Consider the following 27,436-nt stretch of genomic DNA (forward strand, 5'->3'; position numbering starts at 1 on the left):
GGAGGCCGTACTTAGGAGGGCAGTACCTACCTTACCCTGATAAGAACGGCCACATGAGACGGAACAAAATGGGCTGTACTTGCCACCTTTTGCTACCGTCACAGCCCACTCATCCACTTCTCTCACCCTCCACCTATAATATTAACTTTTAAATTAAATAATGGATCAAAGTTGAAATTTTCAATTGATAGTGAAAAAACCTTATTCAGGAATTATCAAATTCATTTCTCCTCAATATATAAATATATCTCAGACTACTTTCCTTGATAAATCAGATTATAAATCTTATCTTTAATAAATATTATAGATTTTTATGTCCAATTTTCCTTTAGCAATATATTTTTCTTAAAAACATTCTATATGAAACTCGTCTACAATTCATTATTGGAGAGAATTCTTTTATAATTTTGGTAGGTTATTTATTTTTAATATTTTAAATAACTCAATTATTTTTTACTTTTCTATTATCGTGCTCTTCTATAACTATCTTTTGATACTATTTTTTTCTTCGTATCTCTCCAATTTATGTATTATCTTCTTTTATCAATTACATTTTATAATAAAAATATTTTTCATATGAAATATAATTACTTTTGAAGTTTTCAGCAGAATCTTATGAAATATATGATGATTAAATTGTAGTACGTGTAATATTATTATTAATAAAATACATCGATATGATTACATGATACTGCGTCTATTTAGCATTTCTTATCAAATTTATCATTATTTAATTATGTATGTAGAGTGTGTGTGTGTGAAATATTTGGTGAGGGAGGTTGAGACTGATGGAGGTGTTCACTCAGTTCAATTGTGGGCTTGTGAGTGGTGACGTGTCTCCACGCCAGTCGTTGGATTATTTGGTACCAGCACAAGGCATTCTATAAATTGACGTTTAGGACCCCGTCTTCCGGGTGATTTTGAGTACTTATAACACTGACACGTATGGGCATTTCAGTCATTTCCATGCTAGTGAAACTCATTGCGATGAGCATACCGTACACCTTACACCGCGTTTGGACCACGGAAAAATCGTATCCGGACTTTGTTGTGTTTGCGTGGTGTGGGTTTTAATTTAAAGTGTGCCGACCTCAATTTTATATTATAATTACCGATTCTATCATTAAATCTTATTATTGCAGAGAATATTTGGAGATTTGAAGGGGTGATGAATGATGATACTGGAATTTGGTTAATACCTTCCCCACAACACAATACCTAACTATTTGCCTTGTCATGTGTTCACCCACATCTTTTGCTCTTCCACTTCTCACTTAACTTGTCTATTTGTGTTTTGTTAAAAGTGGTCATGATCCTATTTTATTTATTTATTTTTGTGTTTTGCGATGATAGATAAAGTTGCTATTCTCTAAATTATTTATTCTTTTCGTACTGGAAATAGTGGCGCATTAAAATAATAAAAATGATAAAAGTACAGTACGGTTCTAATTTAATAAGCACTTATGTATAAAGACATGATATTTTTATAAATAATTTAATAAGCAGTTACGTAGAAAGGTACGATCTTTTCAATAATTTAATTAAGTAATTTGTGTAACGTCTGGGAATAAAGATATTTTGAATTCTTATTTAGTAACAAATAACATGATCCATGCTATACGCTTATAGTAAATTGAATTGCGCAAAGATTTTGAGATGATTACATTTGAATTTCAAGAAAATCTATGCTAATGTATCCGAAAACTAATACAACAATTATATATCAAATAAATTTAACAAAGAAATACATTTGGAGTGGAGCAGAGCACAACATTTTCAATGCTAATAACTAAGTAAAAACAAAAAATCAGAATTGGACAAACTAATCAAACATTGTTAATAAATTGAAGATTGGGTTATGTATATACATCACCAGTCAAGATTATATATATTAATTAATGAACCTCCACAAAGATTCAAATAAATAACAAATAATTGTGATACATCTGCCCATCAACGCCAACATCATTACAGCAAACTTTCTTCATTAGTTTGCGAACATCATCGGTGTTGGCTTCTAACAATTTGTACTATGGTCTCATCCTACACCAGCACCCAGCTAACATTATGCAGGAAGTCTTCAACTTCTCTTGTATTAAATTCATCTTCAACTCTGTAGCATTTCGATTTATAGAAACAAGGAACGGAAAACATGAACTAATTCAAACTCAACACCAACTACACTTAATATAGATCAATCAACTTGGAAGGCAACACGATTTTCTTCAAAGATTGAGCATATTCCTGTTGCTAAACACAGAATTAATATAATAAGGAGTTACATGTTTTGTGTGGAAATTGAATCATTTGCTGGTGAAGGGAGATGTGTACAATCTAGCAGTATTTTGGTGAACTGACATTTTTTGACAGCTCAAATTATGTTGTCTGATCCATAACAAGAACTGATACTATATTCTAGTTTTGGGGTTTCTAGATACTTAGTGCAGGTCTAGGATGATGTTACGGACCATCCAATGAGTGCAAGCAGCTTGTCAAAGTGAAATAGATGCTTCCGCACACGATAAATATGGAGACTGTAGAGTAGAGCAGCCAGCGTCACCAGCATGAACGATAACATTGTCAATTTCCAAAAATCCTACAAGACAATAGAGCAGGAAAAAGTCAAGCCAAAGTTACACATAGAGAAGAACGAGACCGAAAAGCCAATTGTTCATAATCAGCGTTTCAGTTTTAGTAATTGCTTCTTTGCGTAATTTAAGCTCACAAACAGAAAGAAAAGGTCTAGAATCCAACCGGAGAAGGCATAGCATTTCTTTTAATGATTCAATTTCAAACATTGTGCAAAAGAAGATAACCTGTGGATTGGAGATTACAATGCCCATAATGTAAGTCATCAAGTCCAGGACAGACTGAAGCGAGTTTTGAACACCACCAACAACACAGCGATCGGATTCAGGAACATGATCCTGTTCAAGTAGGCACAGAGAAGCAGTCAGGACCAGTGGGAAAAAGATTCTAATGCTATTTCTGATCTTTTGCAAGTTTATAGATTATTCTTCCCCGTGCCTGCATTTGCTGGATGACAGACAAATCGAACATCCATAGTCCAAGGCGCGATGAGGCCACTCCGCACATTAGCATATATGCTGATGTGAGTTTCTCCTTCACAAATATGGAACCAACACATAACAGGAGACAGGTCCACTGCAAAATATAGTTGTGAGATTTGAGAACAAACCCCAGATAAGAATTACTAACAAAGAAGCTAGTAACTCTGCAAGAAAAGTGTTCGTAATGCTTACTGAGCTCATTGAATGATGATTCTGTGGTTAAAACATTGTCTGAAAATTATTTACCTGAGACCAGATCGACCAAAGACCTGTTCGAAGTGTTGAAATATGAGATTGTAACATGGGGTACAGAAATGTAGCAGCTATCCCAACCGTAGCACCTAACCCACGTGCGATTCCAATAACATAAGCAGGTATACCTTGCCATTCCAGAGCAGCAGTCATTAATGTTCCAAAGCTGCATCGCCAGTTGTTAGAATGATAAAGTGAATCGATGGGAGCTAGTTTGTGCGGGACAAGCATGGTATGTATTTGAAGGAGATGTAGTATACAAAATCTCAAGATCTTACGTATTGCAATATGCATAAGCAGTACTAAGGAGGTTACCTAAGTACAGTAAAGTAAAGCAGTGCAAGAGCTAGTCCTGGAAGGACCACATCTTGTTCAATGTACAATCTCCATGCACTGATATAAGGAAGATTCAGAAACTTCTCAACTATAGTCCGTGCTGAGCTGCTTTCAGGCTGTTCCGAATCATTTGTATCTGAAGAAACCAAGCTTTTTTGTTCATGATGAGTAGATGTGCTTTCATCTATCTTCCTCACTGAAGATCTTGATTCCCTCCTTCGGCTGACTTCTCTTAATGACGGAATCCCATTGTAGACGGACATTAGAAGCCAATACTGTAAGCACACAGATAATATGTTCCAGAGTGCTAGAGTAACAGCGGATGCAGTTAAAGATACAAAACTGATAATGAAGCCAGTAACCACAGGAGCAAACAACTTGCAGCTCAGATCAATCCGTCTTATCATTGAGTTCATCTTTGTCAGAACTTCTGGACGCTGGCCTTCTGAGATCACAACCACCCTGTAAGTTGACATAACTATTACTTTTTCTTTCCAAAACTTAGACAGGTGATGTAGATTTCTCTTCGTAAAGAAAATGAAACACAATGGGAGTAACAAATTTAACTAGTTGCACAGATGAAAAAGGTTTCAGGCTCCACTTAATTTTGGAGACATTGGGAAGACACCTTACAGCTATGATCGCTTGAGGAAAATATGAAAATTATTTTCCACACTTCATACTTTACTTTTTGATCGTTTTCCTAACAAATCCAAGGTCTAAAAGTCGCACGAATATTTTCTCAGTAATATGATACACAGAGTAAAGCACTTCCTCCATCACAGGAAGATGAGTGACAGAAAGACCATTATCTGGTGGCTGGCCCAACCATAGTAAATCGTTTCATAAACGAGTAGTATAAGTTGTATTTTCCCTCCACAAAAAAGTGAAACATGTCCTCACCATTCTCTTTCAACCAAGATGGTTCCAGCCAGGGTTGAAAGCACGCCAACAGCCCCAGAGACATTAATTAATATAACAAGGGAGATGAATGCCACGTAATTTGCAGACATCAAGTCTGCATAGACGAGTATTGCAAGTACTGCACCTCCAGCAACCATAAATGAAAGATTTTGGTTCAATAGCCAAAGCTGGAGAACCTGTTCACACACACACGAATAAAAAAAAAAGGAGTTTCACCATAACGTTATACAAAGTTGCGAAAAGCAGATTGAGAAGTAAATTTGAGATGTTGAGTGTCTGGTTGGCCTTTCACTTTGAAACGTTAGTATTAGTTACATATTTGATCACAGAGAATAAAATACAGGACTCAAAGACTGTTCTAGACCAGCTGGAAATCTAATATACACATGGACCAAAAGATAAACAAAATCTTGGATTGACGATCAGAACCTTTAATAATCAGTTGGTAGAATTAGCAGCAATAAAGTTCTATATTATCCAAGGCAACCGAATGAAGCCTTCTCTCACAGGATTGGTATTAGATAACTCTTTCTTTACTTCTATGCCACATTGTTTATGTTAAACATTAAGCCACCAAATACAGCATCTCTTGTACTTGCCTCAACAACTACTAAAATTCATAAATAAGACACCATCTCAGATGAGCTAAAACCAATTTTTCATCTACCATCTCTTCAGAAACGAGCAATGGAGAAAACCTGAATGTATGACAACTTATCCACCAACTGTCCAATGAGAGGACCAAATAATGCAGTGGCGGCAGATTCCACAACACCGTAAGCTGCAGCAAGAAGTAAAGAGTCTGGCCAGACATTGATCATGTATAAGCCGACAGAGAATTCCCACATCCTGTAATGATGGCAGAAAAGTTCAAAATTCTTAACATTCTAGAGATGTTCATTAAGGGATTTATAGAGGTGTGTATTGGTGAATTGTTGTTCTTTTGCAATGTTCATGAAGCATGCAAGAGACAAAACGCTTATCCAACTACATTATATATTCTCCACATCAAAAATCCATGAGCCCCCATTTAGAATTAAGCTCAAATTGACTTGAATATGCTATTTCTGATATCCAGAAGTCCCAGCCTCTGAGCAAAGTTTTTTAAAGGTCGCACATAGTATTGATTTAACTGAAAACTAAAACATTCAGCCGTAGAACTGCCTTGCATCAAATGCAGTGAATAAAACATTTGAAAACAATAGTATAAATCTTACTTTGAGCACTAAATAGAACTGTTTCTTACATAATTATGACAATTCTTATGATAAAAAAGAAAAGTCTTGCACAAGCTTCATAAGAGAAAAACCCTGAGAAATTCTGGCCAGATATAGCATGCCTCCGAAAATCCAACTAAGTCGCTGGTTAAGGGGACAACGAGAAATAACATTAAGAATCATATGAACTCTCGAAATTACACATTGAAAACCAATTCATGCATAGGGCCGATATCTCGAAAACTTCCCAGATCTTGAAACATAAAAGACCAGCGAACCCCAAATCACTGAAGAGTGTTCTTGGTTGAATTCGATACATGATTCGAGGCTTTTGACAAAATTAACAAACACAACATAAAAGGACTAAAATTATAAGAAAAAAGGTGACAATCGATCAAGAATAAAGAAAGATTGAATAAACCTGGCACCCCATCTGGCCAAAAAGTGGCCGACATAGAGATTTACGAGAAGAGACGAGGAGAATGAAGGTGGCTGTTGTTCTTCAATATCAAGCAATGGCTCATTCATCGTGTCTTGTTCTTCTTCTTTTTTTTCTATACGTGATTAATCTTTGTTCTTACCTTGTCGGACTGAAGCTGCATGCTAATGATGTTGTCGTTTTTGCACCGGTTCCACTACCATTCAGTGACTACTGTGATGCTGATGCTGATGCTGATGCTTATCCCAGATCATGTTTCCGACTTCCATATATTTTATGGCATTGATGTTACGTAGTTCAAGTCCTACCTCAGGTTAGATGGAGTTTAATACAGTGAACTTTAAGTAGGTGACAGAAATAAATACACTGAGGTTGTTTTGCTAATATTTTATTCAACTTTTTAATAATTTACAAAACTTCTATACATCAAGAAAACTATGAAATATATATATCTATATGTATAATTTAACAAATAATTCTACGTTAAAAAAAAAGTAGAAGAAAATTCAATGTCACAATTTAGGATCTAATTCCAGTGAAATCATATATAACAGCACGACTCGTTCAGAGAAATGTCTTTCACTTCGATTTTGATTGTTCCTACTTCCTACCAAACTCTTCGGCATATGGTTAACGATAGGCAATTTGACTTGCGACAATGCAATAGTTTACAAACCTTGCATAGTTTTCAATCTATGTTGTAAATAGACTGAAAAATCAGATGGTTTTTATATTGCAATACAACAAATTTTAAAGAAGGGTGGACGGGGCATGTCGTCCTACAAGTTATGTAGATTATTGAAAAACCTGAGGTCAAATGGCGTAGACGAAAGATTAGTGATTAGAGTAGGTAACTTGGACAAATAAAAATTCTGACAATGTATTATTGATTAGCATTTATTTAATAAAGACCGTGTTTGTCTTATCTGGTACTGTCCTTTCAACATTAACAGAAGAGGTTTTTGTTTGGACTTTGGAGCCCAGCAGAGATCTCAGTTCCCCCAATTTTGTTTAGTCCCAATATATTCCATTTTTTTTATGCCTTTCTTGTTGATGGGATAAATGGGTTTGATGCAGTAACAAATCACGCCTTTCTCATCTATATATAATTATTGTTTTCATATTCAGATAAGGAAAAACAAATTGTGCCCCAAAACTGTTCCATTCAATCACATGTAATCACAACATTCCATCTAACAACTACACATATTTGCTCACAGAAGCATCTAATTTTGATCTCCACGAACAGAAACTTGTAACAAATGCTCCATGGCAAAGAACATTTACACAAAGGGTATCTTCAAGAATGAAAAGTATATTAGCTCCCATGAATCAAGGATCTCCACAAGCCAACACCAGACGTACAAGATCATATGAGCAATTTACCTCAGGCAAATTCGAAAATCATCTAGGACCCTGCAAAACGTGCAGATTGGCATGCTATATCATATATGGATAAAAAGGTGCAAAGAGGCAATCTCAGCCCCCATTCAACAATAAATGCAGGTTCTGCACAGAACAGAAGGAAAAGATTGTAATCGATCCATGAATACGTAATGCCAGATGAATCCAGAGGCAAAGGATAAGCACAAACACATAATAGAGTTTTGTCAGAATCTATAGTTGGATAGTAAATCATTTCAAGAAAGACTGGTCTTTCCCAGTCCTAGTTTATGCATGAGTAGAATCTCACATCGCCTCAAGACAAGAATAACTTCCAATTGCACATTATCCATTCTACATAACAAAGCCATGTCATAAGTTACTGTTGAACCCTTGCAAAATCATGAGTTACACTGGAAGGTGGATCTTTTAACATTTCAGGCAGGGTAAGATTTCTGCGTGAACCCTAATGTATCAGAGCTAAATGTTAGAAGAACTTCCTAAAGAAAAATACAAAGATCCTGACTTCTATTTTCCCTTATCCCCCCCCCCCCCACCCACGTGCACGCACACACACACACACACAGGAGATGCAAAAATGAAAATCACCAATTTAGAGCTATCCCAACATTTCAGTGATATGTTACTCAATCCCCAAATCACCATGACAATCTGTGATTCTATATTTATCTTTATTTCCATGAATTCGCAGCACAAGCTTGAATAACAGATATGAGAGACCATGTTATGTTTTACTAAGGAGGCCAGAGATCCAATCTCCTATACACCATCTTTCAGCCTCACGTGTCCACAATAATTCAAGGGTGTAACACAACATATTGCATAGGAGTTGCAAGCAACTGTGTATCAACTGATCCAAACGAAGTTTAAGTGCCTTATAAAGATAGAGAAATCATAATCTTAGCCCATTCGGTTGGCAGTGTGTGGGATTGTGGTTCAACATGGATGAGGCATTAGAACACTAATACTTATTAGTTTAATTTAACGCCTTCTGTGAATGGGACCAGGGATGCTCTTGAAAAAGATTGGTTCTAGCTAAAAGCAAGAGATATACTTATAGTTAGGAAAGTTTATGAAAGATGAGACTATGTTACATTTTTCTAGTTATCAACAGAATCACATTGACTTAAACACAGAATGATTTGACAAATCATACATTTATCAGCACTTTACAGTTAATGTTGATTCCTCTCTCTCATTCAAAAAGACGTTCATGAAAGAAAACAGTGATGGAATTAGGTGCACCATAAATATTGACAGCTTAAATTAGTTCCAACAAGGCCAGACGTCATTGGAATGTAACTAAATTTTCATAACCGATGGAACAACCTAATTTTACCAAAACAAAATTGATGGGTATGATCAGGGCAAGTGCAATCATTAGTGCTACTAAAAAGTCTATTAAGTTCAGTAGTTGTTCTATCCTGAGATTCAGAAATGCATTTATCCACATATCAACACTAACAAAGTGAAGCAAGATTCATACTGATGAAGTTCAAAGACAGAGAAAACTATCTGTGGAGTAAATAGAAGAGCTATAAATCTAGCTCACCTTCTATTTTATAGCAGAAAGTGATCAAGAATCACCGGCTAACTCATCAGACTCTGAATCTGAATCACTCGCATTGTAACCTACAAAGAGTCATTCCATAACATCTCATATTCTCTTCCGAAACAAACAGTTAACAAGACAAAATACAGCACAAACACGTCTCAATGTGTGAGCGCGCACACACACTCACAAAAAGAAAAAAAAAAAAAGGCGGAAAAAAAAGAAGAGGATGCTGGATATTGAGTTCACCAGGACGTTTATGGCTTAATTTCCATACTGAAGACCTCATTCTTGAAGCCCTGTTCATCCAAAATTTTCCCTAAATTGCCAAAGCCCATAAATTCAGAAAAACAAAGCAGCTAATAGAAAGAGGAAAAAGAGTAAACGAACTAGAAAACGAAAACATAAACGAAATTTTTAATAAGATCAAGTCAATCATACCCGAAAACAATGAAATCATCTAACAAAGAAAATCCTAGAAAGAAAAAAAACTGTGAGCAGAAAATAATAGACCTTGTCAGCGTCTTTGGGAACACCATACCCACTATAATACATCTGGCCCACAAGCACCTGCATGTTGACATCACCAGCTTTGGCCTCCTTGAGCGTGTCTTGAAACCAGCGCTCTGTACAATCGGAAACAACCTCTGAAAGCGGGAGGCGCGGCTGGTCCTCCGTATCGCCTCCTTCATCGGGCTCCATCGCCGTCGTCTTCGTCTTCTTGGCTTTGTTACTGTTATCGTCGTCGTTATTCTTAAGCTCCCGGCGCCTTCTGATCAGCTGTGAAGATGATTTTCCCATGTAAAGAAAATAGCGTGACTCCTAATTATCCAAACATTTTTGGTTTGGCAATCAAGAAATAGGGAAGGGAGATTTTGGGAGGGTTTTCGGTTTTGCTTTCGGTAATGGAGAATGACACAAAAGACTTTAATATTGCTCTCGTCTCCTGTTCAGTGTCAGCCTGTCAGGGAGGAGGCGCGACGTCGTATCTAAGACGTGAATGCCACTTGACTTCTCCCCTGGAAAAAAGAAAGAGAAAGTGGGCCAAAAGAACTGGGCTTGAGCCCATGGATTTGATTCTGGGCCATCTCGGGGAAAGATAATCATTTTTGGGCCTCTCAGAAAGTCCGTATATACTAAACTAACTACGATGTAATTAAAGAGCACCCTATTAATATTTTAATGTTATATTTTTTTAATATTTTATCATTATTTTTTTAATCTCTTTTCAACTATCACACCGATTTTTCTTCTCTCATTTTTTTCAATATTTTTTTTATATTATATATTTTTAGATAATAATATTTTTTTAAATTTTAAATTAATTATGCACACACACTTGAATGTACCATATATACTAGTGTATATATATATATATATATATAATATAAGATGTGGTTTGATGAGGCCATAAAATTGATTCCCTTCCCTAGCTAGATGACGACCCTACAAATTGAAAATATTTGATTTGGACAACACCAATTATTAATGAAGTCTAGTCTTAGTCTTTCATCACCGCATCCATCAACACCCATTCAGAGTATGCCATGACCACTATCTGTAGTGAATGCAATGTTAGGTAATATTGACTATATATGAATATTAAAATTGAAATGAAGAAGAATATATATATATATAAGAAACTAATTAATAAACTAGTGAAAGAGTTAATATTAATGTAAAATGCATGCAGATGGAAGGAATATTTTATATTAATTGTTAATTTGTAGATAAGAGTACGACTAGGTACGTGCTAGTGGTAAATTCTAAATACAATAATATATATGTAAATATATATATATATATATATATATAATTATGTAAATGTTAGTGAGACAAAGAATTTAATTGTGGATGCATGCAAGAAAACAAATATTAATTGATGGGTAGAGAGAGAGAGGAAAGGACTCGTGAACGGTACTGACCACTTCCCATCCATTTGGGAGGTGGGGTTAAGAATAAGGGGGGTATGCTCAGCTCGGCTCTGCCTCTCGTCTTTGGATTCAGTTCACTGTACATTGTACAATATGCATCAGCATCATCATCATCATCATGCTCTCCACAGATTAACATCTACTCACTGCATGCCTTTAATTTCTTTGTATATATATACTACTCACTACTCACTACTCATCATGTGTAATTGTATTTTATGTGGGGTTGGGTTTGGAGTTCATGAATATATATAAAAATATAATTCACTGTCTGTAACTACGTACTCTTTGTCAGTTTGCCTCACTCATCATCTCCTTCATCCTATAAATATATACACTTTTCCGCTTTCCCCATACCATATGCAACTTTCAACATTAATCATTCATACCCTTTATTTAATTACCAATTACTCACTCTCTCTTCTCTTCTTCTATAAAACCCTCATCTTCCAATTTTAGTTTCAAATGGATCAGCCCAAGAATGTATTAATTAGCTCAAACGCCACCACCGTGCGCACCCTCTACCAGGCCTTGGCAAGCGGCAATACAAACATCTCTGGCCTCATCGCCACTGACCTTGAGTGGTGGTTCCACGGCCCACACAACTGCCAACACATGATGAAAATGCTCACCGGACAATCCTCGCCCTCGGATTTCAAGTTCCAACCACGAAGCATGGACGCCATTGACCACGACTGCGTGATAGTGGAAGGGTGGGATGGGGCTCAGGTGTATTGGGTGCACGTCTGGACACTGAAAGATGGTGTGATCACTCAGTTTAGAGAGTACTTCAACACTTGGCTCACCGTAAGGGATTTGAGGCCCCTCAACTGCTTGACATCCACCACTCTGTGGCAGAGCCACCCTCAGGACCTGGCGCAGCGCTCCTTGCCGGAGCTCATGCTTGCCATTTGACGGCGGTTTAGGTGAAGGCCGAGGGTGGAGGTTAATATAAATGCGTTGGTTCAAGTGAAGATGCCATGAGATATGATCACAAGTATATAATTCCAAATCGTTACTGAAGTGCAGTTAATTATCAAATGTCGTCTTCTATCTCGTACTAATTAATTGGGATAGGATAGGAGAAGTTTAAGGTTTAAGGAAATAATTATCCTATAAATAGATGATGTCCTGTAAAATTCAAACGTTTTAAATGTCTGAGAAAACTATAATGTGGTCTGCATGCAGCCATGAGTTGTCCTCTCCAAATTCCTCGTGTATATATTCATTCAATCAATATGATATTGCTAATGAATTGTTTCTTATATATAAATTACTCTTCACATTCTGGATCTCTTTTGTTGCATCTGAATCTGACTGCGTACCTTAAAAAAGAAAGAAGCAATCCGGACGTTTAATAAGAGCGACGTGATAGTAATTGGTGGAGGCTTCCAAAATTATTACTACAACTTATGAATCTTTATAAGGCATTAAAAGTGACAATTATAATTAATGCATTTTGAAGCATATATATCAACTCCTATCCTTTTCTAGAAATTAAACAAATATATAACTTAAATGACGAGTAATGAAATTAAACGATACGGACGCATTAATGACTAGATAGACTTAATCTAGTTTGTTGGTCACATCATAAACTAAATAACATAGTTGCCTTGCTTTATCTGAGGATAATTTTCTTCTCCGTTCCTATTTAGGAATTAGGAATCCCCCACAAATCAACAAACGCAAATATTAATAATGCGCACAGGCACATACCATTCACATCCGCACCAACTCTACTCTCACATCTTTTTAAATTCATCAAGGCAACAGCTTTTCTACCACAACAAACTAATTAATTACCAAGATTAGAATTAGGTCTACTATGTCTCCGCAGTCCCAATCTTGCAGTGTGCTATGAGAATTGGCTATTCTGGATCTGATGGAGCCTGCGGAACTGAGCATTAATAAATCCACAGGAGTAGGCAATCAATTGTGGTTGGAATTGGCAGCTATATATAATCCCTCAGTCGCTCATTCACTGTGTGCATATGAAAGTGATGACTGAACCACTAGCATAGTAAATTCAACATAATTTGTCGGCAAACCAGGCTAGGCCCAGCTAGAGCCTCAAAGAGATCATGGCTTTGCTAGTGCCAACAATGCCTTCACAAGGGGTCACTAATGCCACAAAGTAGAACTCGTCTCGTTAGATAGTACCAGAAACTCTTGAATGTAGATATTTTAGGATATCTTTCCCCTTTATGATTGTTGGTTTAGCCCCCAACAATCATAAACTTACATTCCGAGGATAATTCCACTGAATACAAATTAATGTTTGGATAACATGAAGTTCTATGCACGAAAAATTTGTCAAGTAGCTGTAACTACGCCAACTATAGTGACAATGAGGAAACACCACATGATGATGTGTATTAATTATATCAGTCCAGCAACAAAGAGATGCTTTCATGGATTTCACTCGCATTGTTCTCCAGTTCATAAACTTAATATCTGAGTAACTTCATCACCAGCAAACCTGTTTCTTAAACAGCTTATTCAACAACTGAACCCAGTAGAATAAGTTACAATACAACAATTTTACGAAGATCTTTCAGATGCCAAATCAAGCAATGTGCGAAAGAACCGGTGAGGGTATACTGGAGGTTCCTCTGCAAGTGCCTACACAGGAGAATTAACCATACCTGGTCAGGATTTACTTCAGATTCTAAAAGAAAGTTGACATACGTACAAAATCAGCATTTATCTCTTTTGACAACTGAATATCCTATTGGAAGATGAACAAAGCATCTCTACTGCTACCATCACATAAAAGTTCTATTAAATGTAAAAATCCCAATATACATTGTAGGTTACCAGAATCTGGTTTTCCCCTTCCTCTTTTTTAATCAGAATCCCAGTTTAATAATTTTGATTTTTATGTTTGCAATTACACATTTAATGATCACCTGATGAATTAGGACAGTGGAAGGCGTCATCCCAGGAACGGTGTTAACCTCTATAATTAATACCTGTGACAGAGAAATCAGCAATTAATACTGTATTATATTTCAAGAATCTTGACAAGCTAGATTTACAAGTCAACTTCAGAAGTTCTCAAAATAATGGGATAGGTTTTCAAGATATTGATTTCCTTAGAAAGTACATCTAATTTGAACTCACCTCACCACTGTCAACATTGACAAATGCATCAATTCGCGAAAATCCTTCCAACTCCAGGGTGTTTGCTATAAGTTCAATATGTTCTTTACATTTCTTGAGGGCCTTATTACTGCTTTTATGAAAACGAACATAAGCAGGAGTAACAGAGAAAGGAGAAAAGGACAGGAACTGTATAACACAAGTTTTCCCATGAAGCACAGAGTTATGCAACATAAAGGAAATCTAAGTAGTTTCAGAATGCTTCAGTTAAGGGAATAAATTCAACATTTGAAGTTTAAAATGTTGGATAATGAAGGATGAATTGCAATCCAAGTACCTTATTGTTTGTGGAAGTCACATGTTATTGGGTACACTTTCATTATACGTGGTTAACTATAGAAGAATAAAGATTTCAACTAAGGAAAAGAAAAATGTCAGACCTCATAATGGAGAGTGGTGGTGGAGTCAAATTGATGCCCGTTCCCCCTGACAATGGAAAAGAGTCATATCAACTATAAACAATGACTTGAAAGAAGTCAATAATTTGTGTGAACAAGTCTTGATTACATTTATGAGAAATATGGACATACTAGTGCAAGAAATTGAATTTAAATGTACAATTTTCATATTACAGAAATTGTAGGACCCTTTACGGATTTAGGCTGCCAGTAGAGGCATTCATTATCTCAGTGCATAAAAAGAAACTACTACAGACACCAAGGACAACTTGCAACTAGCAAGATCAATCACACTAAGTTGAAATACCTTGGAATTTCTCCTCAAGTGATAATATATCTCCAGATTCTTTCACAGTAATGCTAGGAGTCAATGACCGCATTGATCCACGTTTTCCTATAACACCAACTGTTATTTCAACCCATCGGCTGTTTCCTTTCCACAGGAGATCATGTGCATTTCCAGAAACAATTATCTCATCAGTCTCAATGAAAGGCTCAAATATCAATAACTCTGGAGGAGGAAATGGCATTTCAATCACTCCATGGGCCTGTATGAGTTCATGGGAAAAATTTAACAAAGTTGAATTAGCATTTAATGCTACTAAAACATTCTTATTCCAAATATAATCAACATACCTTTGATAAACTATTAGGAGGAATTCGTGGTAGACAGTTCTCTAGTGCTTTAACGTATACAGTGAGGTCCCCTTTGCAACTGTAAAATGAAACGGAATACATCATGCGGTTTCTTCCGTATCAATGTAACATCATGCAGTCTGTCAATCCTGAAAAGCATTTGCAAATAAAAGAGGACGCATATACCTACCGTAATCTTGCAACTCCAGTTGAGCAACCATCTCTAGCTGGTTTAACACATAACGTTTCACACCCAAGTTTTGATGTCAAATCATGCCAAATGTCAAGGAGGGGCATTTTCAGTAGGTCCTCTTTTCTTCGTACATCCTTAGTAATTGTAAGTACACCAGAACCTGCAAGCTGCAACCAAAATAGATTTGCTGTGTCTTAAACAAATTTCATCATACTAATTGTTGAGAATCATGAATCAAATTCATGATTCTCAACACTAATAATGGATAATTATGGTGCAATTCCAAAACTATCAACAGCTCAACTTTCAATATTATTAGCAAAAGAAAGAACCCACAAGAAAAGACAAGTTCCAAATTAGGCCAAAATCGACTCTGCTATCCCTGCAGGTCTATTTTCCCTGGAGCAGGTTGATGCCTATAGATGAATCTCAACATGTAATGTGTAACTATGATGCATGACCACATTTTATAAATATTTCATACATCTTAAGGCAACACATTCAGCTCAAGAAAAATGGTAAGTAGGAGTAGAAATGAATTTCTCAACAGGACATTTAATAAAAGCCAGTGACAGAAGAGGTGTTTCAATTCACATATTCCTTCTGGTTCTACAAAACTATTTCCGGCAACCCCCGGTTTTTATTGAAGCTTAGTAAAATAAGACTACACCTAAACCTATGGATCCACCATTTTGACAATTATGATGGTCTAGTTAATTCAGCTGAAGGGTGGGCAAGTGAGGATAAAAATACAAGGGTGAGGAAATCAGTGAAAACTTTCAATGTAATAATAATTACCCACACAAAGTGTATACCATACATGTTGGAGAGAAAGGGATGTAACAACTTTGTCCATACACGTCTCCGAAGCCATTACACCGGGACCTTAAATTCGGAAACAACAGATGATCAACTTTGTGTCACAGAAGTAACTTAAAATGGACCATGTGGCAGTCCAGAACTTTTCTAAATCTGAATAACAGTAGTGAACAAGGGTTCTTGTCCTACCACACTTCACAAGAGTACAATTATTACCTGTGTAAGGGACTCCCTCAGCCTCCAACAATGACTGGAGTGTGCCATCTTCACCTATTCCTCCATGAACTGTACAGTAATTAATCTATCAGCACTGTTCCTAGGTAACCCTTACTCTCAAACATTCATTTTGAATTGTCATGATCATATAACACTATGAGAAAGCTCTCGATGTCTGCTTTTAATGCTATAGAGGATAACAAATGAAATTTCATTCTCTCCATAAAAAATGAAATCCAATTACATCCAAGAGATCATTCTCAAACATAAAATAGCTTTCAATAATTCCACGAATATTAAGAGATCAACAAATTTCCTTAGGATTTTATTCCAGTGAAGTTGCCTCGTCCACGAACCAATAACATATATAAACTTCTTTTGCTGAGAATGGTCCCTGCTATTCTGCCAAATTATCGAACTCCTCCAACCATTTTCATATATGCAAACTGGACTTCATAGTCTATTGCAACATCATAAGGATTAATCTCATCACTTTCCTTGTGATAATTCGGCCATCTCAAGCTAGTTTTTATCTATTTCAGTTTTTCATTGACACTGGTCATATTCCCTAACACCAAAACATCACATAATTTGGCAAGTTAACGGAAAGGAGAAAATTAGCAGAGATCGAAAACCACAAGGGGAATCATTATCATGTTTTCATACCACAAAGGGGTAATTGTGGAGTCAAAACCATAGAGTGGAGTGGAACGGAAACTATAATGCAGAAAGTAATTAAAGGTGGAAAGTAAATATAAACAAGCACCAAAGTACTAGCAGTCTAGTAAAATGTTAAACCTGCAATAAAGACTGTTGCCCCAACTTCTTTAGCTTGCTTGACCCATTGCTCAAGTGAATATCTCTTTGGTAAATCATCAGATATATCAAACCCTCTGAACCAGTCATGATTCTTCAAGCCTTCCATGAGTTCATCCATTACTTGTTTCCGCAAATGAGATGTTAATGCGGCCCGGGCAGGTTCTATTGCCTCAATGCATGCATCAAGAACTTCTTCAGTAGTATGTCTGAGCACAATAGAGTATCTGTACCAGGCAACAGCATTAGAAAGGGAAAATGTTAAGATGGGAAGAGTAGCATAACTCCAAAAGAATAGTGTGCGTGAAAACGTTTGGCATTACAAGTTCTATGGGAAGAATGTTTGTTCTTTACATAATATAGCACACAATAAATCAAACTCTGGGCTTGAGTTTGAAGAAGTTTGCATTAAGGAGGCAAAGAAATTTTAGCCCAATAGTTTAGTGTAAAAAAAAAAATTTAACCCAATAGATATGTAAAGAACAATATAATTATGAACTCACGGTAAGGTCCAAACTATCTTTGAGCTTTCTCCCAATTTAGTTTTATCAGAGTCTGTATTCAATGGATACCCATTTGTAGGGGCGAGTAAGCAAGGTAATACTTCAAGCTGTAACAAACAAATTCCAAAAGGCATCAGTCTTTGAATAAAAACTTAAAAATCAACCCAAATGTATTAGTGCCAAGCCACAATGTCATGAAAGAGAAATGATATATCAGGTATTTCTTTTCTTTATTTTTTTTTTGTTTGGGCGACAAGGAAAAATGTATCAGGTATCTCCAGAGTGAGCTATGAATGAATAAAATTAAGATTCAAAATGCCAAAAATCATGGGCTTTGTTTGGATTTGTTACTCCGCAATTCCCGAGACAAGATAAAACACACTCAATGTTTGTTTTTGTATTTTTACACCTTATCTGCGTGTTTTTCTGTTTTTCAACTTTCTATATATAATATATATATATATACATTTATATATATACATAATATAAAACAGACATGATTTGACAATAAACAGTAATTTTTGTATCCCAAAAGTACAACATTAAACATAAAATATTAATATATATACATATTTATATATAAAAATATATGATTTGACAATGAATAGTGATTTTTGTCTCCCAAATCCCAATATCAAACCTACACCACATATTTTAAAATATTTTAAATTTTCCCAAAACACAAATCCAAACATATCATCTATTTTCAACACACACTTACTTATCTCTATTTTTCTCCCTCTATTTCCAAAACACAAAACAAAACAACTAAAACACAAATCCAAACATAATGATGATGTTCCTAAAGTATTACAAATGAAAACACTTTACTCTGAACTTACATCATCAAATGCCTGCAGGTTCAACCAAACATTAGTTCCACTCATTAGAGATACTTGCCGCTCAGAACTGTCTCCACCAAAAATAACAAAAACTTTCCGTAGATCTTGATGCTTCGGAAAAGATGTGTTAATTTGTGAAGATTTTGCTCTTAGAATGGGACTTGATACCACGCTGTATTGCTGAAGATTTGGGAACCGCACACAAGCACGTTGGATTACTGTTCGAAGAATGTTAGAGTGTGAAAATCCAACCTGTACATCATAAGTTTAAAAAATGTTATTCACATGATGCATTTCACATATTAATTCTCTGTTTAAATGTCCATTTATATTCATGCATGTGTATATGAGAAGCACAAGTTGCGACACCTGAACAAAATTGAGATTTATATCCCACTTTTTGCCTTCAAGCATTTATATCTTCATTTCAAGTGAGAAGAACAAACATTAAGGTTGAAAAGTCATGTCTCAAAATATAAGTCGTATTGTGAGCATTTTTACTATAGATCTATTCCAAATTTAAGAGGCTACTTCTAGCTCCATGCAAACCTGAAACTCTGGCAAAATAAAGCATATACTTGAGGTAGTGAAAGTAGGGAAATTATAAATCAGAATTTGACACCATTCCCATGTTTGCATCGAATCATAAAAATCTAGTGGGACATATGGCATGAATACCTCTTAGCATTTTCAAGATTTGACTTCTACATGCTGACATATTAGAGAAGTTTCAGACTTTGGCTGGCCCAACTAAAAAACAAAACTCACCCCTACTACAAATGAACATGGAATTACCTTTGAGGCTTGCTGAAATAAGAAACTTGTTTGTTCCATCCCACTAATCTGGATAGGAAAAAAGGTCAAGACTTAGTAGTACAAGAGAGAAAATTAACAAACAAGGAAATTGTAATGAACATAGTAATTGTACCAGGTTAATATCAGTGAAAAGTATTGTGCCAAACTCAGACCGTCCCAACTTGTTGCCAGTAAGATAAGAAGTTTCAGCGGAAGGTGGCAAGAACCAACCATCAATTCTAGCAAAATCACGTAGGCCAAGTTGTTGAAATAATAAAGAAGCTCCTTCACGAATATTTCGAGTTACAATTTCTGGAAATCGAGGTGGAGTATGATAAGCAACCTGCAACGTTTGCAAGGACATTTAGACAGTTTTTTTATGTATCAAAATTGTCCTTAGCATAATGCGTCGTAATTGTCAACTACCTTGACATTTATAACTCATCACTTCATTGCTGGAGTTGGTGTTTGAAATAAAAGTGTATCTCATTTCTAGAATTAGCATTTCAAAGAACATTGAAATGCATACAAAGAGAAATGTAATTTTGTGCCCTCATATCCATATTGTTGTCAATTATTCTTGCTTGGACATAGATCAGAATCCACTCTCATAAATCAAAAAAAGAAGTTTCATATGACTATGAAAATCATCCACCATCTCAACCAAACTTTATAAAAAATCATCCCTCATTTGAATAAGAAACATATCATTCAAAACATGAAGACTTAAGGATTAAATTAACAGGGCAGGAAATTCTACCTGCTGTGTTGGTAAATATTTACGGCGATAATTAAAGATAATGTCCTTTTCACTTGAGTCCACATGGCCTTGGGATTGAAGTTCCACCTAGAAGTAGAGCCATCAAGATTATGATGATTGTACCAAAATAAACCAAGTATATAAAGCTATGTCAGCACATAATTTTTTTTCCAAAATAATGTATCTAAACTAAGTACAAGATACAACCAGGGATATGTCACTTATACGCTATTTATTGTTGTAATGGCCAAAATTGTCTAGACAATCCATCCTCAATTCCACCTTCAGACTTACAACAAGAATTATAACACATAGGATGAGATTTAGATGGTAGTGGAATTCTGTAGGTATCCATACGCTAGAGGATAACTTAACATGAAAGTTGGGACAGCTCAGAAAATATTTCACTGTGTTAAGGAAACTGATTGGACAAAAAATATTACACATTACTCTAGTTGTGAGAATATTTTTTTAGTTTTAACTGTTTCCTATTTGAAGTGATTGTTGATTGATCTTATCAGTGTCAACTGAAAGAATCTGATAATAGAAGCCGTTGTAGCTTCATATACTGCAAAATATCATGAAATAAACAAAAAAAAAAAAAAGAGAGACAGTAAGACAGGCAATGTACTGCAGAAATGTGCACGATTAAAAGGTAGATTTTAATAAAGTATCACCACATCAATACGTACTGATGGTAAAGAAAGGTAAATCTGTGCTCATATAAAGAGCAGTAAACCTTGTTATAATACCAAAAAAACAAGAGAAAAGGTCGTATAAAATGGTGCTGCATCATTTATATACGCCACAAACTTGAAACTCAGTTTCAGATAGATGCATCACCATTATTTTGCACTGAACCAACATAAACGAATCCAATTAAAATACACAAATCGGCAATACTCTATACCTGATGGCAGCACTTGAAATTAAAATTATGCGATCACACAGAATCCAAGCTGACCTTATAGTTTATACATATTAATACAACTAAGAAACTATGAGATAGTTTGAAGAATTACTGCGTTTCGAATCTCAACAATAATTTTAGCGAAAGGTAACCAACAATATCACTTAGCGAACATATATCATAAAAGATAGGTGAGAGCATATACCTCTGTTGGGAGTAGAGCAACCGGCTGGCTGCCCAAACCAGAACCCACATCAAGGACAATAGTTGTAAATTCTCTACCTCCTTCAAGAAAAATTTCTACCAGGACTTTATCATCAATTCCCTGCTAAACAATGAGCATTGAGCCATTGACTTAGCACACATGTATCCAGTAACCCAGAGATACCAGTTTCACCCTGATAACTATTCTATTTCTGTGACTGCCTTGAATACTTGCGCAATTATTAATTTAAAAAACTTATAGGTTCTATTTCACATGATTCTTTGTCTGTGATATGCCAAAGTTTAGCTTCCCTCAAGTATAACCCACAAGATGCAATGAATAATGAAGGGAAACTTGCAAGTGCATATTTCCTGCAACTCACAACTGATATCATGCTCTGTATCTGCGGAGCATTTCAGAATAGATGCCAAACCAACCTGTTTTTTCATCCATAGTGATGCTAAGGTCTATTGGAGACTGTTTTAGCATTTTGCCTTCTCATACACTGCTCTTTTCCTTCATCAAAGGAAAGTTCTGGCAGGTAAAAGTTTTATTCTGGCAATAACTGTCATGCTCTCTCAGAGTTCAACAATTTCAGGGAGAAGTGCAAGATTGGTGGATGGATATATCATATATATGAAAAAGTGGAAGACAAGATGAAGGATTACCTCTGATATTATTGCATTAGCTTTTGCAAGAGCATCAGTAACACCATAAGCAACTGTAACCCCAATGCTTGATCCTGCTCTTGTCGGCTTTACCTGCAATTATCACATGAAAGCTAGAATCATCAAAGAAACTCATCAGGATGTGGTGGTCGTCAGTACCTTCAAATGCTTAGTGCAAGAAAACAGTCTTACCACAACTTTTCCTTGCCTGATGTCCAGATTATTTTTGGTAAACCATTTTGAAAGCTCAGTGTCTTCCAGTTCCCTCCCCTGAGAGCAATCCTCCAAATGTCACAGGTCCAAGAGAATTTAAAGCATAGCAACAGATTCCAGGGAACTGAAGTATATGTATAAAAAGTATACACGCATAAAACTGGAAAGTTTTCAATATGAGAAAATGATGGATTTTGTATGCTTAACAGTAACACCACAGATGGGACACACAAATATTGATTTCCAGAAAATTTGGAAACCCTATCAGACACTGGCAATTTCTCAATGGACAAAGAAAGTCGAGCCATATGCATAAAGTAGCATCCCTATTTGAACTGCATGACCACCAGCTATTGGACTTGGCATGACCACATTAAAACTTGAATGAACATTATTAGGCAGATAGACACAAGCATAGAGTCTGTACGTCTATAAAGAAAGTCAAGTCCTGGCATCTGAATACATAGAATTAGAACCTCCAAGTAGACTTGGTCTACTGGGTAATGATTAGGTCAAACCAATAAAACAGAGAAGAACCGAGCATCCAGAGCCAGACACTGTCAACATCCTTCAGTACACATTGATGGACAGAAAATTAGATATAGATAATAGGATTCTAGAATTCTTCAGATAACCTGGAACTGGCACAGAGTAAATTATATAGATGAAAGGCCCTAGGTTTTACCCAGTCTATGAAACAAAAAAAAAGAATTTGAAAAGAGATATAAAATGCTATGCAAGTGCAAGGTCTTGACGGCTGATGCACCAATTTGCAACATGACTCAAGCAAACAAAAATGGGGAAATTAAACTTTGCATACAAAAAGTAAAAATTCGTAGAATCACACAATCTGGCAACCGGAAAGTTACCTGCACTAGAAAGTTGGGTACAGTAATGAATCCTTGTTTGTCAAGCTCCAATGAGGCATCATGCTACGAATAATTGGAGAACAAGATATCAGCATTCAACAATCAAATAGGACTGATTCCAAATCATCAATGCATATAAGATAACCAACTGTCTACCACCTTTCAGACCCATGATAAGTGATACCACAACATGTATCTTACCTTTTATAATTAGAGGATTGTTTAGGTTACAAAGTTATTCTCCCATTCAACATTTAACGCAACTGTTTGATATATACTTAGCATGGTCTCTGACTAAATTCTTTAACAACAAAGAATCTTTTACAGTCTGAAGTGCTGAAGTCACTTCACCTATACCTATGAAGGATTTAAGATCAACAGCTAGTGTCTGAAACAGAGAAAAGCATACTTTTTCAGAAACCAGTTTATTGGTTTTCATTCATTATGCATGCTTACCTAGCAAAGAAATTGAAGCTCAAACATTTAAGACCAGTGTTCTCACAATAAATGAGAAGGTCACCTTATCAAATGCTTTACGACATTCATTCGATGGAGTTCCAACAAATGGAATGTTGGATTTCTCCAATAGCTCCTGGAAAGTGCATAACGCAAAAACAGAGTTCAAATATTCAACAGTGAACTCTATTGAAAATGTAGCGGCAAATAACAATTTTTTTGAGTCATCAAAATCTCACTTGAATGCCACCATCTTCACCAAAACGACCATGTATAACAGGAAATACAATGTCCACGGAGGTGGCAAGGTGTTCGACAAAGTCAGACAATGATTTGAAACTTTGGGCGAGGCTGCAACCATAGTGTTTAATTTAGTTAAAAAAATTTGAATCAAGAATGGATAAATATGGTTGAAATAGCTTACGTTTCAAGCTTGAAATCAAAATCTGCAGGTGTGTTTGAGTATACCTGAAGATCAATAACAAAGAAACTCAAATCCCTAGAGTATCAAAAGAAGTTCAGAACAGACATTAAATTTCAAAAGAGAAATAATTCGTAATAAATGGTAGCAACAGAGGCACTGAAATCAACTAACAATAAACATTGCAATAATAACTGTATGTATGCTGCACTTTTATCTTTTGAAAAAAAAAAAAAAAAAAGTTCATATTTGGTTAAATTTCAAAAGAGAAATAATTCGTAATAAATGGTAGCAACAGAGGCACTGAAATCAACTAACAATAAACATTGCAATAATAACTGTATGTATGCTGCACTTTTATCTTTTGAAAAAAAAAAAAAAAAAAGTTCATATTTGGTAACAAAATGACCACATTCTCTTCTTTCTTTTTCTTCCATAAAGAAAACAATGAAGTTTTAACTCCTTGGCCGTCAAAGGAAGAAGTTTCGATTGCCTTGGTAGCTACATCGTACTACCTTGATATTCGACAGAGAAAACGAATAAAGTTTGAAAATTGCTAGGTAGTAAGGAGCTTGTTGACCTGAGCATTTGATATGGCGTACGCTTTGAAATTGCAGTCAATGTAATAGCAGCTCACATGTAAATCGTCACCCTATCACAACAACGAAAGTATTGTTCAAACAAACATGATTGAAAGAGATGATAACGAAAAGTCAAATCGATCATGCTGGAACACTGTTACGCTAGTGCAGTCCACTATCAGTCAAAGTTCGCAGACCTGAATATGATCGAGCACCGACCGAGCCGAATTAAGCGAAATTCCGCGCTCGGGGGAAGGACCGCCGCAGATAATTCCGACTCTCAAAATCTTACCTCCCTCACGGAGGGTGCGATCACGCGCGACCTCGGATTCCGCCGCTCCGACGGAGGCTTTCACCACTCGGACGGCGCGACAACGGCCGTTGCAGTTCAATCTCGGTTTGGGAAAGGCATTCGGAGGTAAGTTGAAAAGGCTGTGAAGGGGAGCACAGAAGGAAGTTTCCTGATGCAGCGAGTGTCTGTAATTGTTAAGAAAGTTGGAGTTGAGTTTGAGAGAAGAGGAAGCCATTGGAGTTTGCATAGTTTTGTTTTGTGTATGTTGTGCGCGTGTGTGAGTGGAATTATGAATATGCTTATATAGTGGAGTGGAGCATATGCAATAAAACAATAAATACCACACACACACACCCAGGGAATTTCTACGGCGCGCGTGGAGCCTAAGGAAGATTAAGGCACGTGGTGAAATGCACTTAGTGATTGATAACGCTTGGTAGATAATTCATCCTTTCCCATATAATTCAAAAGTAATTACCGGAGTGCAATGATTGATTGGACTCTTATCTGCTCGCTAAGTGATATCATATGGAGTAAGCACCTTATCTGTCTTTAGAAATATTTAAAATATAACAAACAGCTCTCCTGGCTTTGAAAGTGTACCACACTCACCCTTCTTACTCCTCAACTTTAATTTTCAATAATAAATTAATTTTGTATCTTAATTATGAAATATTAAATTTTTTTTATTATACATCTAAAGATTAAAATTTGTAAAAAAATAGATCAACGGTTAGATTTCACTAAATTTTGAGTCAAAAATCTGGATTCAACACATAATTCAATGATTCAAATTTCATTTAGTTTAAATTAACAGTCTAAATTAAATATACAAATATTTATCATATTTTTATTTATTAAATATGAATAAAATATTTAAAAAATGTATCATCTTCTTCGAACCACGACCTTCCTCCCACCCCGCCCATCTCTACTGTCGTCCCTCATCGCTGCCGTTCTCCTCAGCCAAATTTAAATACAAAATGATGAGTAAATTTTAAATATTTTATGTAAAAAAATATATAATTGAATTGAAAATATATAAGCTTTCAAAATTCAGATTTAATTATTTGAATCCATTATTGGATAGTTGGAATCATATCTGACATCCATTCTTTTATTTGGTGCCATAAAGAAATTAACAGTTGTGTTTATTTATAGGAAAACTGAATTTGAAATAAGGGCGGGCAGGCAGGCAGGCATCATCACAATTAATTAATTATCTGTGAGGTGGTTGGAATGGAATCTTGAGCTTCAAAAGAGGACAATGCTCTGGACAAAATTAGAGGTTCCTCTCAATTGAGTGAATAGTATACTGATCATGAGCAACAATGCCGAATTCAAACAAAGAGAAAAACATTCACCACAAAAACCAACAGGGTTAACTACAAAAACCACTCCTATTTTGTGGAAATTGAGTTAGGAATTTATTGGCAGCATATGTGTGAGTAGAAAAAATAACACACACACACACACACACACAAAATGCAATTTTTTTGGATCAAGAATAAATATATATTATTTATTGCATTTGCCGTCCATATTTGTTGCGGGACATCCCAACTGACAGATTATATTTTGTTGAACCAAAAAAGTGGAAACAAGAACGGACTACATTAAATTCACAAGCCCAATATTGACAATTGGGATTTCACTATTTGTAGCCCAACACCAAAATTTATTTATGCTGTTTTACTAGTTTTCGTCACGGCCCAAAGTGGTTAGTTAGACTTGGGGGTAGAGCGTCAAAACTAAGCAGCCAAGCCCAAGCATCTGAGTCTGACACCAACCACCAGAATTTAATATTTCTTGGTGACATGTAAAGAAAGTTGAGACATCTTCAGGTGGACTCTGCTGTTTGTTCCTAGGTTTTAAATTTTTAATCATCATCAGAATTATCAAAATGTTCAAATTTAAATTTTAGTTTGATTGAGTTGGAATATAATCTTGATTTGTTGATCATAAGGAAGAAACTTAGGTTACTGGGTGTATTAATGTTTTGGTGTTGTAAGAGTGAGTGATAATGGGTGGGTGGTAGGGTCCCGGAATTCGCTGCACCGTCAGCCTCAATATTTATCATTCACTCCATCCTTGTCTCTATATATTCATTCCACACCCAATAATATCACGAGGAAGATATATTTGGAATTGGAATTTGGACTAGGGAAAGTGATGCATCACTCGCTTGTTTCCTCCTAGAATAGCATTGATAGCTATAAATTAATCATTTATCACTCCACAACGTTTGGGTTTTTGAAATTCAATAATGCTTGATCTAAAGCATGAATCATCAAGGACCAAATACGTTAGTTATGACAAATGGAGGGGGGTGACATTGACAATAAACTCATGAGGACTGCTTCATCCTACTATGCTTAAGTTTAACTCATAGTCTTGAGCAACCACAACAGCATTAAACTCCCAGTGATTAGACTCCAAAATTACATTAATGGCTGTCACTTTCTCGATTCATTAGTCTATTTTGTCGCAAGTTTAGATTTCAAAGATCACTTAATCATGCTGAATTCATCATCCACACGAGAGTGGAA

General features: G+C 35.8%; 4 protein-coding genes across 7 annotated transcripts; 1 reads left to right on the plus strand and 3 right to left on the minus strand.

The window, feature by feature from the left end:
• LOC105174626 (solute carrier family 40 member 2) lies at nt 1,888-6,595 on the minus strand. Of its 2 annotated transcripts, none has more exons than XM_011096787.2 (8): nt 6,382-6,595; nt 5,282-5,432; nt 4,563-4,759; nt 3,639-4,121; nt 3,318-3,489; nt 3,028-3,165; nt 2,817-2,927; nt 1,888-2,596 (listed from the first exon to the last, which is right to left on the minus strand). In XM_011096787.2, the coding sequence occupies exons 2-8, from the start codon at nt 5,429-5,431 to the stop codon at nt 2,450-2,452; spliced, it is 1,398 nt and encodes a 465-aa protein (XP_011095089.1). In that variant the 5' UTR covers nt 5,432; nt 6,382-6,595; the 3' UTR covers nt 1,888-2,449. The 2 variants fall into 2 exon arrangements, with proteins under 2 accessions (XP_011095089.1, XP_011095088.1); XM_011096786.2 differs by having other exon boundaries at nt 1,889-2,596; nt 6,222-6,595.
• On the minus strand, nt 7,340-10,165 carry LOC105174627. Of its 2 annotated transcripts, none has more exons than XM_011096789.2 (4): nt 9,709-10,165; nt 9,445-9,514; nt 9,196-9,275; nt 7,340-7,748 (listed from the first exon to the last, which is right to left on the minus strand). In XM_011096789.2, exons 1-3 carry the CDS (start codon nt 9,994-9,996, stop codon nt 9,220-9,222), a joined length of 414 nt encoding a protein of 137 aa, XP_011095091.1. In that variant the 5' UTR covers nt 9,997-10,165; the 3' UTR covers nt 7,340-7,748; nt 9,196-9,219. The 2 variants fall into 2 exon arrangements, with proteins under 2 accessions (XP_011095091.1, XP_011095090.1); XM_011096788.2 differs by having other exon boundaries at nt 7,340-7,655; nt 9,709-10,163.
• Nucleotides 11,506-12,329, plus strand: LOC105174628 (wound-induced protein 1). The gene has a single exon (XM_011096790.2). The coding sequence runs from the start codon at nt 11,595-11,597 to the stop codon at nt 12,042-12,044; it is 450 nt and encodes a 149-aa protein (XP_011095092.1). The 5' UTR covers nt 11,506-11,594; the 3' UTR covers nt 12,045-12,329.
• Nucleotides 13,307-25,182, minus strand: LOC105174629. 2 transcript variants are annotated; one of them, XM_011096791.2, is made up of 24 exons: nt 24,793-25,182; nt 24,595-24,666; nt 24,018-24,061; nt 23,833-23,944; nt 23,658-23,729; nt 23,138-23,200; nt 22,248-22,325; nt 22,056-22,148; nt 21,388-21,507; nt 20,273-20,359; nt 19,646-19,855; nt 19,513-19,560; nt 18,718-18,969; nt 17,876-17,982; nt 17,355-17,599; nt 16,557-16,625; nt 16,342-16,406; nt 15,519-15,688; nt 15,329-15,407; nt 15,000-15,240; nt 14,675-14,720; nt 14,256-14,364; nt 14,042-14,104; nt 13,307-13,754 (listed from the first exon to the last, which is right to left on the minus strand). In XM_011096791.2, the coding sequence occupies exons 1-24, from the start codon at nt 25,132-25,134 to the stop codon at nt 13,674-13,676; spliced, it is 2,868 nt and encodes a 955-aa protein (XP_011095093.1). In that variant the 5' UTR covers nt 25,135-25,182; the 3' UTR covers nt 13,307-13,673. The 2 variants fall into 2 exon arrangements, with proteins under 2 accessions (XP_011095093.1, XP_020553383.1); XM_020697724.1 differs by lacking the exon at nt 24,018-24,061 and having other exon boundaries at nt 24,793-25,178.

This window comes from Sesamum indicum, linkage group LG11, assembly GCF_000512975.1.
Source record: "Sesamum indicum cultivar Zhongzhi No. 13 linkage group LG11, S_indicum_v1.0, whole genome shotgun sequence".
Taxonomy (NCBI): Eukaryota; Viridiplantae; Streptophyta; class Magnoliopsida; order Lamiales; family Pedaliaceae; genus Sesamum; species Sesamum indicum.

Bases quoted from the DNA above. Each gene is read 5' to 3' on its own strand.
- LOC105174629 (XM_011096791.2), bottom strand. From the start codon at position 25,134: ATGCAAACTCCAATGGCTTCCTCTTCTCTCAAACTCAACTCCAACTTT. The intron at 16,407-16,556 runs GTAATAATTGTA...TCCGAATTTAAG, and splicing joins TGAGGGAGTCCCTTACACAG to GTCCCGGTGTAATGGCTTCG. The intron at 15,241-15,328 runs GTATGTTGATTA...GAACTCATACAG, and splicing joins CTCCTAATAGTTTATCAAAG to GCCCATGGAGTGATTGAAAT.
- LOC105174627 (XM_011096789.2), bottom strand. From the start codon at position 9,996: ATGGGAAAATCATCTTCACAGCTGATCAGAAGGCGCCGGGAGCTTAAG. The intron at 9,515-9,708 runs GTCTATTATTTT...TTGGCAATTTAG, and splicing joins TTCCCAAAGACGCTGACAAG to GGAAAATTTTGGATGAACAG. The intron at 9,276-9,444 runs GTGAACTCAATA...GACTCTTTGTAG, and splicing joins ATTAAGCCATAAACGTCCTG to GTTACAATGCGAGTGATTCA.
- LOC105174626 (XM_011096786.2), bottom strand. From the start codon at position 6,328: ATGAATGAGCCATTGCTTGATATTGAAGAACAACAGCCACCTTCATTC. The intron at 3,166-3,317 runs GTAAATAATTTT...TATATTTTGCAG, and splicing joins TTTGGTCGATCTGGTCTCAG to TGGACCTGTCTCCTGTTATG. The intron at 2,597-2,816 runs GTTATCTTCTTT...ATTGTCTTGTAG, and splicing joins TTGTAATCTCCAATCCACAG to GATTTTTGGAAATTGACAAT.
- LOC105174628 (XM_011096790.2), top strand. From the start codon at position 11,595: ATGGATCAGCCCAAGAATGTATTAATTAGCTCAAACGCCACCACCGTG.